General features: G+C 48.7%; 1 protein-coding gene across 7 annotated transcripts in view; it reads left to right on the forward strand.

The window, feature by feature from the left end:
* The window catches only part of KCNIP1 (potassium voltage-gated channel interacting protein 1), a 385234-nt gene that overhangs the window by 152360 nt on the left and 218904 nt on the right, over positions 1-13970 (forward strand). For 3 of the 7 annotated variants that reach the window (XM_025388844.1, XM_025388839.1, XM_025388841.1), the window contains exon 1: positions 1014-1612. The exons of 2 other annotated variants lie outside the window; for them this stretch is intronic. Coding sequence is in view for 4 of the 5 variants with exons in the window: in XM_025388839.1 (XP_025244624.1) it covers positions 1552-1612 (61 nt within the window). In the remaining variant the exon portion in view is untranslated. Of the gene's footprint in view, positions 1-1013; positions 1617-13970 lie in introns of those variants that run through there. 2 more of the 7 variants (XM_025388837.1, XM_025388843.1) reach the window with 2 other exon arrangements.

Below are 13970 nucleotides of genomic sequence, written 5' to 3' on the forward strand. Positions count from 1 at the left end.
CATTGCCCCTTCAAGCACTAACAACCCATGCCAGGAGCTGATGGCTAATAAATTTTTGAGCTGGAAAGGGAGAAGAGGGAGAACCAAGGAGGAAAGAAACAGAAAAACGAGAGAGCAGGCCGGGTGCGGTGGCTCTCGCCTGTAATCCCAGCACTTTGGGAGGCCGAGGCGGGTGGATCACCTGAGGTCAGGAGTTCAAGCCCAGCCTGGCCAATATGGCGAAACCCCATCTATACTAAAAAGTACAAAAAAATGTATCTGGGCCTGGTGGTGGGCGCCTGTAATCCCAGCTACTCCAGAGGCTGAGGCAGGAGAATCGCTTAAATCTGGGAGGCAGAGGTTGCAGTGAGCAGAGATCGCGCCATTGCACTCCAGCCTGGGCAACAGAGCGAGACTCCCTCTCAAAAAAACAGAAAAAGGAAACTGGGAGTGTAAAGGCTCAGAGGGGCTGAGGGCTCCTTTCTCCTCCCCAACTTCCTGTCAGTAGAAGGTGGGCCCTGCCATGGGAGAATTCTGCAGAACCCTCAAGGACCCGTGGAGCAGGACGGCACCTTCTTGCTGTGACCATCCATTTGGATGTGTTTTTCACCCCTTTCTGGGTGGGGCCGACTTTCCCCGTCCCCATGAGTTCAGGCAGTGGGTTAAATAAGATTTCCCTTGAAGTCAAATGAAATCACAATGCACCACACACAGGAACACACACACACACACGCACGCGCGCACATCACACACACACGCGCACACACACACACACACACAGAGTCTCCCTGGGGCCACTCAATCTACTGCCCCCTGAACCGCACCCATCAGCCAGGTACCTGGCCCCGGATCTGTCTTTTAGGGTCGCATGCTCCTGGGGGTCCCGCGCAGACCCCGGGCGGATGAGGGTGCGCGAGGGTGAGGGCGCAGGGCCGGGTGTCCCCCGCCCCCACCGTGCAGCCCTCGCCCCCGCCCCGCCCCTCCGCAGTTGCCAGCCCGCCGCCCCCTCCGCGGCTCCGACTCTCGCCCCGAGCGCTGGCGGCAGGCAGCAGGCAGCGGGCGGGCGCGCTGTGGCTGCGCGCCGCGCGGTCCGGGCTCTGTTCATTCATGATTGGTACTCGGCCCTCCGAGACCCAGCCCGAGCGCCGGGAGGGGAGCCGAGCGTGCGGCAGGAGGGGCGGGCGGACCGCGGCTCCCGCACCGCACGCGGCGCTGGCTCGGCAGCCTTGGCCGGGCGGGCGCGCTGGCCCCGAGTCCAGTGCCAGGCAGGCTTCAGGGCACCGTCCTCGGCCCTGGGCGAGGGAACCGGCCGGGCCGGGTCCTCGCGCGGGGAAGCGGTTCCGAAGGCTCGCGGGGAGCAGCTAGCCCTGAGTCCCTGCATGTGCCGGGCTGAAGAAGGAATCCAGAAACCTCCTAGCCTCGGCTCCACGCTCGCTGAATACCAAGCTGCAGGCGAGCTGCCGGTCGCTTTTCTCTCCTCCAATTCAGAGTAGACAAACCACGGGGATTTCTTTCCAGGGAAGGGGAGGGGCAGGGCCCGGGGTCCCAACTCGCACGCAAGTCTTCGCCGCCATGGGGGCCGTCATGGGCACCTTCTCATCTCTGCAAACCAAACAAAGGCGACCCTCGAAAGGTAAGCGACCTCCTTCTTCCTTTTGTTCCCCTGTCTGGGTTTGGGGGTGCTGGGCGCCGAGGTGGGGTGTGCCACCTGCCTCCCTTAGTCCGGACTCCCCTCTCCACGAGGAGCCCGGACAGATGATTGTATCCAAAGGAGAGAGAAACCGGTGGGAGGGTTGGTGTGAACACCAGAGGAGGGAGCCGGAGTGGATGTTTGCCCCATCGGCGACTGGACCCCTCTGGGGCATCAGGCGCCGGGACTCTCCTCCTGGGGAAATCTCTGGGAGCCGAAGGAAGAGGCACGTTCACAGGTGGGGGTGACTGGATTCTCTGGTGGAAGTGTGTGTGACAGCTGGCGTTTGAGCACTCAGTGAGGGTGCTCCCACACTCCCACACTCCTCCCAGGCGGCTATGCCAGGTACAGACCTGCGAGTCCCTTCATCAGGAAGAGTGCTCTGTCTGCACCCCCGAAACCTCTGCAAGCCAAAAGGAATCAGCTAGCGCCGGGGGTAAAACTCCCAGGCCTTATGTCCTGGTGGCTCCGGGAGTCAGGAGGAGCAACCGTGAAGGGCTGGCTGGGAGCTGAGCTTACATCAAGGATTAAAAAGCTTAATATCCTGGAGTCTCTTCTGCCTGGACGCTGTTCCATCACCACCTGTCCCCAGCCGAGGCATAGCTGATCTCACCACCTGTGAGAGAGTCCTCAAATGGGTCCAGATGAAGTTGGAACCAGTGTGTTGGGCCCTGGAGGACAATGCAGGTCTCCTTACCAGCAGTTCGAAAGTTAGTTGCTGGAATAAAGAGACTGGAAGCAGTTAGGAAACGGGAAATGATGGGTTTTGTTTTGTTTAATGTTTGAATGTCACTATGAGTGGTAAGATTTTAAGTAGCTTTGACACTTAAACATTCAAGTTCTACCATCGGAGCCCCCATCCTGGATACAGGTGCGAGTTACAGCTCCTACCGTATATGCCCGATAGTGAGTAGAAGTGCAATGGGGGTAAGGGACCCCTTCTCCTCTTAGAACACGGTTGGTCTCACCCTGGTTAGAACCACAGAGATCTGCACAAGTAAACTGTCCTTGAAACCCCCTGGAAGAAGGGGTCCCAGCTTTTGGCCTAGATCCCAGAGGCATCAGGCTGGCTGAGCCCCAAGGAAAGCGATCTCTGGGTGCAGATCTTAGGTGCTGAATCTGAGTTGGCATTTACAGCCTAGAACATAGGAAGAGGCTTTGACCCATTTGTCCAGCTGAGTTACACGTCCTGCTGGCAAGGAAGGGACTGGTTGCCCTTTTACCAGTCCTGACCAGAACAGATCTGCAAAGCTCAGCCCAAGGCCTTGACACTCCAAGCCTCACCTCTTGCAGATCCTGGGATGCTGCTTGACTGGGGACAATTTTCAGTACCAAATCTAGGTCTTCTCCCTCATCACCTGTCTGGCCACCATGCGGTCTCAGAGGCCAGGGGACTGTGGGGACAGGAAAGTCAGGGGCTTGTTTTTAAGTATTTTGCATGCCTGTGACTCTCCTGGGAGCTGGGTGTCACAGAAAGATCTCAGGCCTTGAGTCAAGTTGAGTCTGGGTATGAATCCCAGCTCCATCACTCCCTGCCTCTGGAACCTCAGGCAAGTCCCCCCACCTCCCTAAGCCTCAGGTTTTCATCCATAAAATTCGTATGCTACTTCCTGGAAGGAAACTGGTTATGTAGGAAGTCGAGGAAGGGGGGACTCTGCTTCGTATTCTGTGTTGGCTGCAGCCACCAGGGACCCAGAGGAAGTTGTTGTAAGGATGTGAGAATCGAATGAATGATGAATACGGAGCTCCTTGCATAGGGCTGGGGAAAGAGTAAGAGCTCAGGCACTGCTGTCTACCATTTCCTTCTCCTGCCCCAAACATCCAGGAATTTACCCTGGATGAATTCCTGCAGGATCCCCAAAGTACAAAGGTCTTTGCTTCTGTCTCAGATTCAAAGAAAGAGAAGAGGGGGTACTAGCATTCAGTGTGCCCCTACTATGTGCTTGCCATAGTGCTAGGTGTTTTATCAACAACTCTCATTTAACCCTCACAACAATGTTTGTTTGAGACTCATGGCAGGTTCGGGGCCAATGGGTGGACTCCCAAGACAAGCTACCAAAGCACTGAGCACTCAGCCTTTCCCGCACAAAGCCTGTGACACTGGCGTGAGTTGTCCAGGGGTCCAGCTGCATATGTTCCCCCAGGCATTTGCCCCCGGAGCAGAGTCATCTCACTGCCTTGCACAGTGGAATGCTAATCAGCAGAAGACCCTTCTATGGGAAGCAGCTTGGAAACCTGGAGGGAGTCCTGGCTGGGGAGGCTAGTGGTCAGGGATCCTATCCTGGCCAGGTCACTTTTCCCCACTGGGGTCCCCGTTTCTTCTTTGTAAAAGGAGAAATTCACATTAGGCATTTCCTCAGGTTCCATTTGGTTCTCAAATTCTAATATTTTTGTGGTTGATGCTCTCACCAAAGCTGCTGCTATGATCTCAGAGACGTGAGGCTCAGATCTAATTAGAAGCGGTCAGAAGAGAGCAGTTGGGATTTTTCAACTCAGGAATCAGTCTCCCTGCTGGGTTCAAATTCAGGCTCTGCCACTTACTAGCTGGATGACTAAGCCTTGTTTTCCTCAACTATAAAACAGGGGTAGTAGTAGTTACCATCTTAAAATAGCTGTTGTGTTGTGTGGATTTCAAGGATCATGCAAGTCAAGCATTTAGCACAGCTCTGAGCTATAAGTGGTCTGCAAATTTTAGGAACTATTCAATTTGTGGCTCTATTGTTTGGGGCTTCCAAACGTCCAGAGTAAGGCCATTTTCCAAGTAGGCAGTACATCTGAGAGTCTTAACAGCTCATTTCTGGAAACCTTATCCAGCCCTATCCAGATAACTAGGACCAAAAACCCAGGCACACAGATGCTCGTCCCTTGCTTCAGCCCTCACTGACCTCTACTCTGTGGCTTGTCCTGAAAACATCAAAGCCTGCTCAATTAAAATCCTGAATGCTTTGATAATACAATTTAGAAACATACATAGTTTTTAAATGGGGCAAAAACTCTGCATGATTAGTGCTGCAAGAAGATATCCAGCCCAACCTGGTGTTCAGAGAGAGCTCTCTAAAGGCAACAGAAATCTAAAGTAATTTAAGAGCCATGCCACTGAATAAAAATATTCAGGTTCACTTCCTGTCTTTCTCTCTGTTTGGGATCTTTGTGTGTCTTTAATTAAAAGTAGAAGAGCCCTGCTTTTGGGATTCAGCCTCTGCATCCCAGTCCCAGATAGAATTTCTGGCTCTAGCAGTTTTGCATGTGCATGACACACCAAGGACACTGCTCCTGGCCTTGAATGGGCAAGTGAGACAGGCTAGGGCATTGAGGAGAACCAGAGGAGGACCATACAGGTGCAACTGCTGGGCTTGTCGGGGGGGCAGGAGAATTTAGGGACAACATCACTAGATCAAGGCCATCTCAATAGAGAATTGCCTACTAGCAAATAATCCTACACTGCAGGGGTGGCTGAGTTAAAAATCCTCCATGACCGAGTGCAAGCATGCAGAACTTTCTGAAAGGGCTGAGCTTCGGATCTCCAGAATAGTCATAGCATAGGTGAGTAAACTCAACTCCATGGCTATCAGATGCTTTTTCTAAGGCCACATGGTGAGTTAATATGGTACTGGTTAATATAGGGCCAAACATGGGAATGTTCCTAATAGTCCCATATTTGCTCCTAGATCAATGAGCACCTCAGGGAACTTATGGAAGCAGAGTGCACCTGATGAGGCTGGGTTTAGGGTTTATTGGTCAAGGCAGTATTTTCAACCTAAAGATCTGGGAGGGTGACAAGAGACAGAGAGACATAGAGAAGCAGTGGTCTTGTTGTCACATAGTCCTGTATGGCAAGTCATTTTAGCTTGTAAATGCTAGTTTCTTTATCTGCAAAAGGAGAATCCTGATTTATAGAAATGTTTGTGCTTTGGTCTTTACCCATCTTTGCATCTTTGCCTGTCCTTTTAATTCTGTAATATTCTCCCACCCCACCCCTTGCTACCTTGTCTAATAGTTAAAATTCCATGCACATTTTAAGACCTCACTCAGCAGTTTCCACATTCAGGAAGCCTTCTCCAAGCCCCAGAGAGAAGTGACTTCTCCCATCCGAATTCCCGTATTCTTTCAAGGCATACGTTTTCTTATGACTCACAATCCGTGTTTGGAATTAGACAATCATTGGAGATGTTAACCCCCTTTCCCCTCCACCAGAGGGCAGGGTTCTTGGGGTAGGAGTTCATCTAACTCATCCTTCACAACTCTCTGCTTGGTTCTGTGCACATAGTACGTACTTAATAAAAAATTTTCTAGAGGAAATTATAAACAATGGCATGGTTGGCCACTCTCCATTATTTTCTAGAATTGCAGACCCTGTGGGAAAAGTTAGTTTCCCGCTGGAATTTCAGTTACCAGCCCTCTACCGGGAATGAATTCTGTTACTCAGCCTGCTGGTTTTGAATTGACTTTGTCCATGAAATGTACCGAATCTGTTTACCATTTAGCAGGAAAGTGCTGAGAACAGTGATTCTACTCCCACTCCCCTCATAATCACAAAGGTATGAGGAACCCACATCCAGTACCAGGCAGAGTTCTGGTCCCTCAATCCCAGAAGAAGCTCAGCGGAGCTCAAGATAAACAGAAAGAGAGAGATGGAAAAGAACAGAAGACAGAGGGGAAGGACTTACTGCCTAAAATCAGTGGGATTGTTTTGACTTCGTCTCTGGAAAAGGGCCAAGGCTTAGATCTCTTTGTCTATGTGGATGGGCCTTGCTCCATGAATGCTTTGTAAATGTGTAAGTGAATAAGTGAGCACATGCTTTAACAAATGAGTGAAAAGATGAATGATTGAATGAATGGGGGAAGCAGTAAAGGAGTGAATCAATGAAGAAACAAATGAATTATCAACTGAATGACAGAAAGAATGATGGAATAAATGACTGCATGAATGAATGAATATGTCCATAAATGAATGGATGATGAAGTGACAGAACAGCTATAATTAAAAGACTATCTTTTCACAAAGAGCATTGATAGTCATGTTCTCCAAAGCTGAAAAATATAAATTCAGTCAAGAAGAGTCCTGGTAATTTTTTGGATACTGGTAGGTGTATAGCATCTTTGGAGAAGGTGAGGAGATGTCTAAGTTTTCACTCTTTTGCTGAAAGAAAAGTAGAGACTGACTCATGGTGACTCCCCTTGTCTTCCCTTATATTTCAGGTTCACCCTTGCCTTGCCTGGGTGAGATCAGAATCTGTATATTTATCCACTTGTTCATTTGTTCACTTAGCCAGTTCACAAATGTCCTTCAGCATTGTTTCCCTGCTGTCATTTCTGCCTAAGATCCACTCTGGCTTCCTCATCCTCCCTCCTCCTCCATCTCCTCATTCACCTGGCCAACTCCTACTTAGCCTTCAAGGCCCCATTTAATGCCACCGCTCTGGGAAGCCTTTCCCAGCTTCTGCAGGCAGAGCACATCTCTCCCCTCTCTCTTCCCTCATAGCTGTTGCTGCTTCCCCTCACTACAGTTCTGAACACACTATGAGGTTGTCATTGTGGGTTTACACATTTATCTCTCTGGCTAGCTTTCAGGGACTGAGTCTTATCCCAGGGCCTCTGTCAGGCCTGACACTGCATCCAGACTTGATGGATGCTGGCGGCATGGAGGTAAGGATGGATGGGCCAGAGTGTGCATTCTCGATGGCTCTGAGTGGTGCTGGAATGCAGCGGTGCAGATGAGGAATCCAGGTCTGCTCCTGGGGAGAAGCTCTGCAAAATTCTGCATAATGGCCCTGGAGCTGATGTTCCCATTCATCAGGCAGGGAAGGAGCAGTTTTTAGAAAAGAGAGAGAGAGCCTAAGAGTCCTAGGGCCTCCAGAGAAACTTCTCTTTAAATGCTTCCCTTTCCTCCCAGTAGTATTTTAAATAGGTCACCTTCTGGAAGTAGTTGCAGTCAGTTGCGATATTGCTAGCTTCCCATATCCCAGCCATGGGAGTAGTACTTTGGATTAAATCTTGTTATTCAAGGCCAGACTAAAAGCTTCATTGGTGCGGTGGGGGGAAGTAGGAACCACATACCACTCAAATCAGAAAGCTAGAAGTAGGATTGCATTATGGTTAGGAGCACTGCATTAAAATAAGAGAGCCTTGGGATTCAACTCCTTTTCTTCGGTTCATAGCTGAGCCTCTCTAGGCCTCAGTTTCCTCCTCTCTAAAATGGGGACAATGGGCCAGGTATGGTGGCTCACATCTGTAATCCCAGCACTTTGGGAGGTCGAGGTGGACAGATCATAAAGTCAGGAGTTCAAGACCAGCCTGGCCAACATGGTGAAACCCCGTCTCTACTAATAATACAGAAATTAGCCAGGTGTGGTGGCACGCTCCTGTAATCCCAGCCACTCAGGAGGCGTAGGCAGGAGAATCGCTTAAACCGAGGAGGCAGAGGTTTCAGTGAGCCAAGATTGCGCCATTGCGCAATCTCTAGCCTGGGTTACAAAGCGATACTGCATCTCAAAACAAACAAACAAACAAACAAAAAACAAAAATGCGGACAAGGACAGGGTCTCCCTACAGGGCCGCATGAGGGCCAAGAAGGAAGTGAACACGGTGATGCACACCAGGTGAGTTGGCAGTGCTGGCTTTGCTGCCGCCTGTTGTCTCATCTCAGGGCAGGCCCCTTCCTTCTGCCTTGCTCCACCTGGATGATGACGGTGTTACCCTTGGTAATCTCCCCATCCCTTTGAGCTGTGGCCTCTGATTCCAGCCCTCTGAGATCCCGAGCCACTATATTCATGGTCACTGGCACCCTAAGCAGTTTCTCTGGTGATTCCTAAGGGAAGTTGTCAACTTTAGATGGTAAAAGCAATTCCCAACAGTGAGGTATGAAAATGCAGGTTACCCGCCAGGGAGGATAATAATGCTAGCCCAAATCACTATGTCCTCCACCCAGTGCCAGGTACATTGCTCAGTTCTTTCCTGTGTTATTTTGTTAACCCCAACCCTGGAGGACAAGATGCTGTTACAGTTCTTATTTTGTAGTTGAGGAACCTGAGGCTCTAAAAAGGGAAGTGCCTTACTCAGGGTCATAGAACTTGGGAATCTCAGAGCCTGGTTCTGGTTGATCCCAGAGCCTGAGCTTCTAACTGCCACACTAACCTCCTCTCCTCCTGGCTTTGCCTCCAGAACCTTAGGGACCTGAGTAGAAAAACTGTCAAAACGGGTGCATGGATGTTGGGGAGAAGACATTCAAGGATAGACTGAAGCACCTCATTAGCCACACGGAACAACTGAGCTACGTGCAGGCCCTGAGCAAAACGCTTTTAGCGCCATCCCAACCCCGCCTCCCCCTAGATCTATTTCCATTTAATCTGATGCTGTGGAAGCCTGAATATGAAATGATTGGGGGCAAAAGGCCAATTAGCAAATTCATTAATAGGATTAAACGTCTCTCCTCTGCTCTAATCATTTATGTGAACTAAAATTTTCTCCCTTTGTTATAGCCATCATTGCCTGTCAGTGAAGATAGAGTGTTTAAATATCCTCCAAGTATGTTAGAATTGCAAACATTCAGAACTAGGGACCTGGATCAGAGTTTTCACATGGTCCAGGTGGGCAAGGAGAGGTCAGTCGGTTTACAAGCGGTTGTTACTGCTAAGAAAAAAAACACAAGAGCTTGCTAGTACATTTGCAAGTACCTTACTGCTATCCCGTTCATTTCCTTTCTCTCCTTAGCCACATGTTGGCCCAAATCACCTGCGTATGTTGTGTGGTTGTTATGAGCATATACTCCTGGTTAGGCAGACCTAGAATTCAAATCCTGGCTCTGCAACTCATTAGCTGTGTGACATTGAACAGGTTACCTCGCTTCTGTGAACTTTCATCTCTACATAATCTAGAAAACGAGGATATTGTTGGTAATTCCCTCCCAGGTTGTTATGAGGATTAAATGCAATCATGCATGTAAGATGCAGCGGTCAGCACATAGAATGCACTAAAGGTAAATTATTACTATCTGGGTCTATGTTCCTTAAAGTGTGCTCCTCAGACCAGCAGCCTCAGCATCAGTTGGGGACTTGTTAGAAATACAGAGTCCCGGCTGGGCATGGTGGCTCACGCCTGTAATCCCAGCACTTTGGGAGGCCGAGGTGGGTGGATCACAAGGTCAGGAGATCGAGACCATCCTGGCTAACATGGTGAAACCCCGTCTCTACTAAAAATACAAAAAAATTAGCCAGGTGTGGTGGTGGGCGCCTGTAGTCCCAGCTACTCGGGAGGCTGAGGCAGGGGAATGGCATGAACCCGGGAGGTGGAGGTTGCAGTGAGCCGAGATTGCACCACTGCACTCCAGCCTGGGTGACAGAGCAATACTCCATCTCAAAAAAAAAAAAAAGAAAAGAAAAGAAAAAAGAAATACAGAGTCCCAGGCCTCAACTCAGTCAGACCTACCCAGTCAGAACCTGCATTTTAACAAGACCACCAGATGGTTTATATGCCCACTGAAGTCTGAGGAATACTGGCCTAAAGCACAGATAATGGAACTATATGTATTATATTATACAAAATTATATATCAAACTCGAAGAGGACTTTGAAGACTTCTGATTTAAGCCTCATTTTACAAATAAGAAAATAGAGTCCAGAGAAGGTGAATGGTTTGCCCACAATCACATAACTCAAGTGTCAGGCCTGACATCTGAACCCCAGCCCTGGTCATCTCATATAAGACGTTGTGAAGTCAGAAACCCAGATTTGCATTTCTGCAATCAAGCTTGTCTGTTTTTCTTTCTTTCTCTCTCTTTCTTTTTAACAACAAAGAAAAAGTGCAGGATGAAATATGCCCATTAAGTTTTAATTTACTCATTTTAAATGTTATTCCAGCCAAGTGAGATCCTGAATCTTGATTCCACCAGCTGTCATCTTCGCTATACTTCCAAGTTTTCTGCTACCTGAAGATATGATAAGGAGGCATTCTAGGTCTTTATCTAACTTGCTTCTAAGAACACAGGCCAGAACAGGGTGCAGGACAGAGCCGTGTGGACCGCAACTAGAGACTTACCTGCATAATGGATTTCACTGATAACGTTCAGAATCCCAGAGCGGGCTGGCAGCCTGGCTTACACGCAGAGCCTTTGTGTGGGATTTGAAGCCAGAAAATGTGACCAAAGTAGGAGTCTAAACAGACACAGGCAGGGCCTGGAGAATTAAAGTCAAATGCCTTTTCCAGGGGGTCTAGTAGGACCTCTCTGTCGGTGGGGATCCCCCCAAAAAAGCAATCTTTTTATTTTTGTAGGAGGCCTGTAATGGTTTCATTATTATTCTCACTTCGCAGACTAGGAACTTCGGTTCAGGGAGGTTCTTGATTGGCTAGTGATTAGCGAGCAAGTACTTGAAGCGGATCTGATTGCGAGGCACTCCACCACCTGGGCTCCTGCCTGCAGCTGGAGGGCACATCCAGGACAAGCAAGCCTCTGAGCCCCAGGAAGAGGCTGAGCAGTGACGGCTAGTTTCCCAGCTCCCAGGAACTGAAAATGACAGCCTCCTCTTGGCTCCATCAGCTCCTCAGCCATGCCAACCCTGGACCCAGAGTGAGAGGAGTGTTCTGGTGGAGACCATGCAGCTCCCAGCTGCCTTGGGGGAGCTGGCACATTTGCATCCGTGTGACTGAGGCTGCACTTTCTCTCCATCTCTGGGATTCGCCCATGTATGACTCTTCCAGATGTCCAAATCGTGCACTCAGCAGGGGTGTCTTCAGGAGGCTTCCCCACCCATCGAAGTCAGGGCAGCAAGGGGCTCCCCTTCTTTCCTTCCCCCTTTGCATACATCCAGCCCTGGGCTGATTAGGACTCTAAGCCCTGTATGCCCTAACACTAAAATGATCAGGTCCTCCCACCACCGCCCCACCCTGCCCTGCCCCACCAATGGCTACACAGGCATTTCAAAGGAGAAACAGTAAGATAAGTCTAAGGAAGTCTGCCAAGTTTGGATTTTTCCCATGTTGACTACTTTAGTGACTTTTCTGAAATCAAATATGCTTTCAAAACTCGATTTTTCATGCCTCTACTTTGCTAGTGCTTTAAGCATCTCTTGAGTGTGCCTGTGAGGCATTTCAGCATTGGAGTTGGAACCAGACAGGAAAAGGAAAAAAACCGATCTGTATCGGGCACCAGCTGCATGCCAAGGACTGTGCAAGGTGTTGACAAAATAACAACAGTAACAAACATAACATTTAAATAGTCCTTGTGACATTTATATAGCAATCTGTGCCAAGTACCACTCTAAGCGCCTTTGGTACATTAAACTAATGTAATCCTCACAACAACCCTATGTGGTAGGCAGTACAATTATTCCCATGTAACAGACGAAATCTCACACTGTGAGAGGCAGGCACTGATCCCCCTATTTTGTAGATGAGGAAACTGAGTCTTGAGAAGAAGTGACTTGCCCCAAGTCCCCCAGAGGCCTGGTGGAAGAACAGGGTTCACACCAGCTTTGGCCACTTCCAAAGCCCTTGATGTTGACACTCCAAATGCAAGCCTCACTCATTTCCTAGAAGCACCTTATGATTTCATATGTCCTCAGGGTGCATTATAAGAGGAGGTAGGAAAACCTGGGACTACAATGAGCATTGAATCTTGTCCTGATCTTCCCAGGGACCCTCTGTCATTCCCAATTGCCTATTGCATCTGTTCTCACCTGGTGCTACCATTCCGCCCTCCCTGGTTTTTCCCTTGCTAAATGACCACTCTGTACATTGGTCTATATCATGTAGCCTCTGCTAGAGGCAATTCTGGCTCTCATTTGCCTTACCCTGAAGAAGAAGCTGCTGGAAAATTAGAGTTATGTTGGACACAGTCTTTGTCCCCAAGGAACTTCTCTCTGGTCATAATAATTACATTAACAGCAAATCTATGACATGCTATGTGCTAGACACTTTAGCAGCTTGACTTTATGTAAGCCTTACAGTATCCCCAGGAAGCGAGCACTATTACTAGACCCTTTCCAGATGAGGACACTGAAGACTAGAGGGCATAAGCAAATGTCCAATGTCTCACTTCTCATAAGTGGACAAGCCAGGATTCGAAACCAGATGGTTTGCCTCCAGTGCCTGCATGCTGAATCTCTGGACCAGGCTGAACCTGAGCATTTAACTAGAGGACATTATAGATTATGTAACACTGTGGGGATTCAGAGGAGGGGGAAAGCACCTCTATCTGAGGGGCAGGGGCTGGAGAATTAGAGAAGGTGGCCGAAAGAGGTGGCATTAGAGCTCAGCAAATGAGCTAGGGGTTGGCCCAGGCAGGAATGTAGGTTAGTGAAGTTCTAGGCAGAAGGAACAGGATGAGCAAAGTCACAGAGGCAGGCAACAAGAAGGGGAAAGGAATTTAAAATGCCAGTGATGTTATGTATGCTTGTGACTTGGAGGATGTTAACAGAAAGAAGATGCCATCAGAAGTGGGAGGCAAGGAGCAGAGTCAGGCTGTCCATGTTCAGGAGAGTGGGACAAGGTCCTAGGAGGTAGTGGACAGCGAGGATGAGAAAAGCACCGAGTAAGTAGGGATAGAGACTGTGCCCTCTCACCGCCACCCTTGTCCCCCTAAGTGTCTCCCCATGATCACTGCAGCTTACATTTGATTCCTCCTTCTCCTCTCCCAAGGAACTTACTATTTGTCTCCATGATTTAGCCTTTGATTACCTTGTACTGTTCTATCATCATTCCCTATAAACATGCTTGACTCTCCAGCAAGAGTGACCTCTCCTCAGAGACCTGGACCTTTCTTTCTTCCCTTCTGAGCATCTTTGAGGATCCCAGGACAGTTCTGGGCAAAAGACTGGTACTTGGTGACTTGAACTGATATTTCACAGAGATGCACAAAGACTTGGGATTCTTTAATTAGAATTCATGTGGCAGAGAAACTTGGGCATGACTTTGAGGACCTCCCCCACTCGCCAACAGCATATTCACATGATATGAACATCAAAGATTGTGGCATGGTGCAAAAACATAGCACATTGGAGGCCATTCCATAACAACTTAGAGCTGATGAAGAGAGCTGATGGTGTGTTGGGTGAAATAGAATTGAAGGTCAGTCCTAGCTTACCCTTTAGGAGCTGTGTGGTTTGAAGAAATTGTTTAGCCCCTTTCTGCATATCAGCTTCTTCATCTGTTAAACAATAACAATCATGGTATCAATTCATTGGATTGTCATGAGCATTAGTGAGATAATATGAATGTGTTTAGTAAGCTATAAAGCAGTGCATACATGGTGGGGATCAGTATTAGATGACAATAATGGTCATAGCAATAATAATGATTTTGATAATAG

The sequence above is a fragment of the Theropithecus gelada genome, chromosome 6 (assembly GCF_003255815.1).
Source record: "Theropithecus gelada isolate Dixy chromosome 6, Tgel_1.0, whole genome shotgun sequence".
NCBI lineage: Eukaryota > Metazoa > Chordata > Mammalia > Primates > Cercopithecidae > Theropithecus > Theropithecus gelada.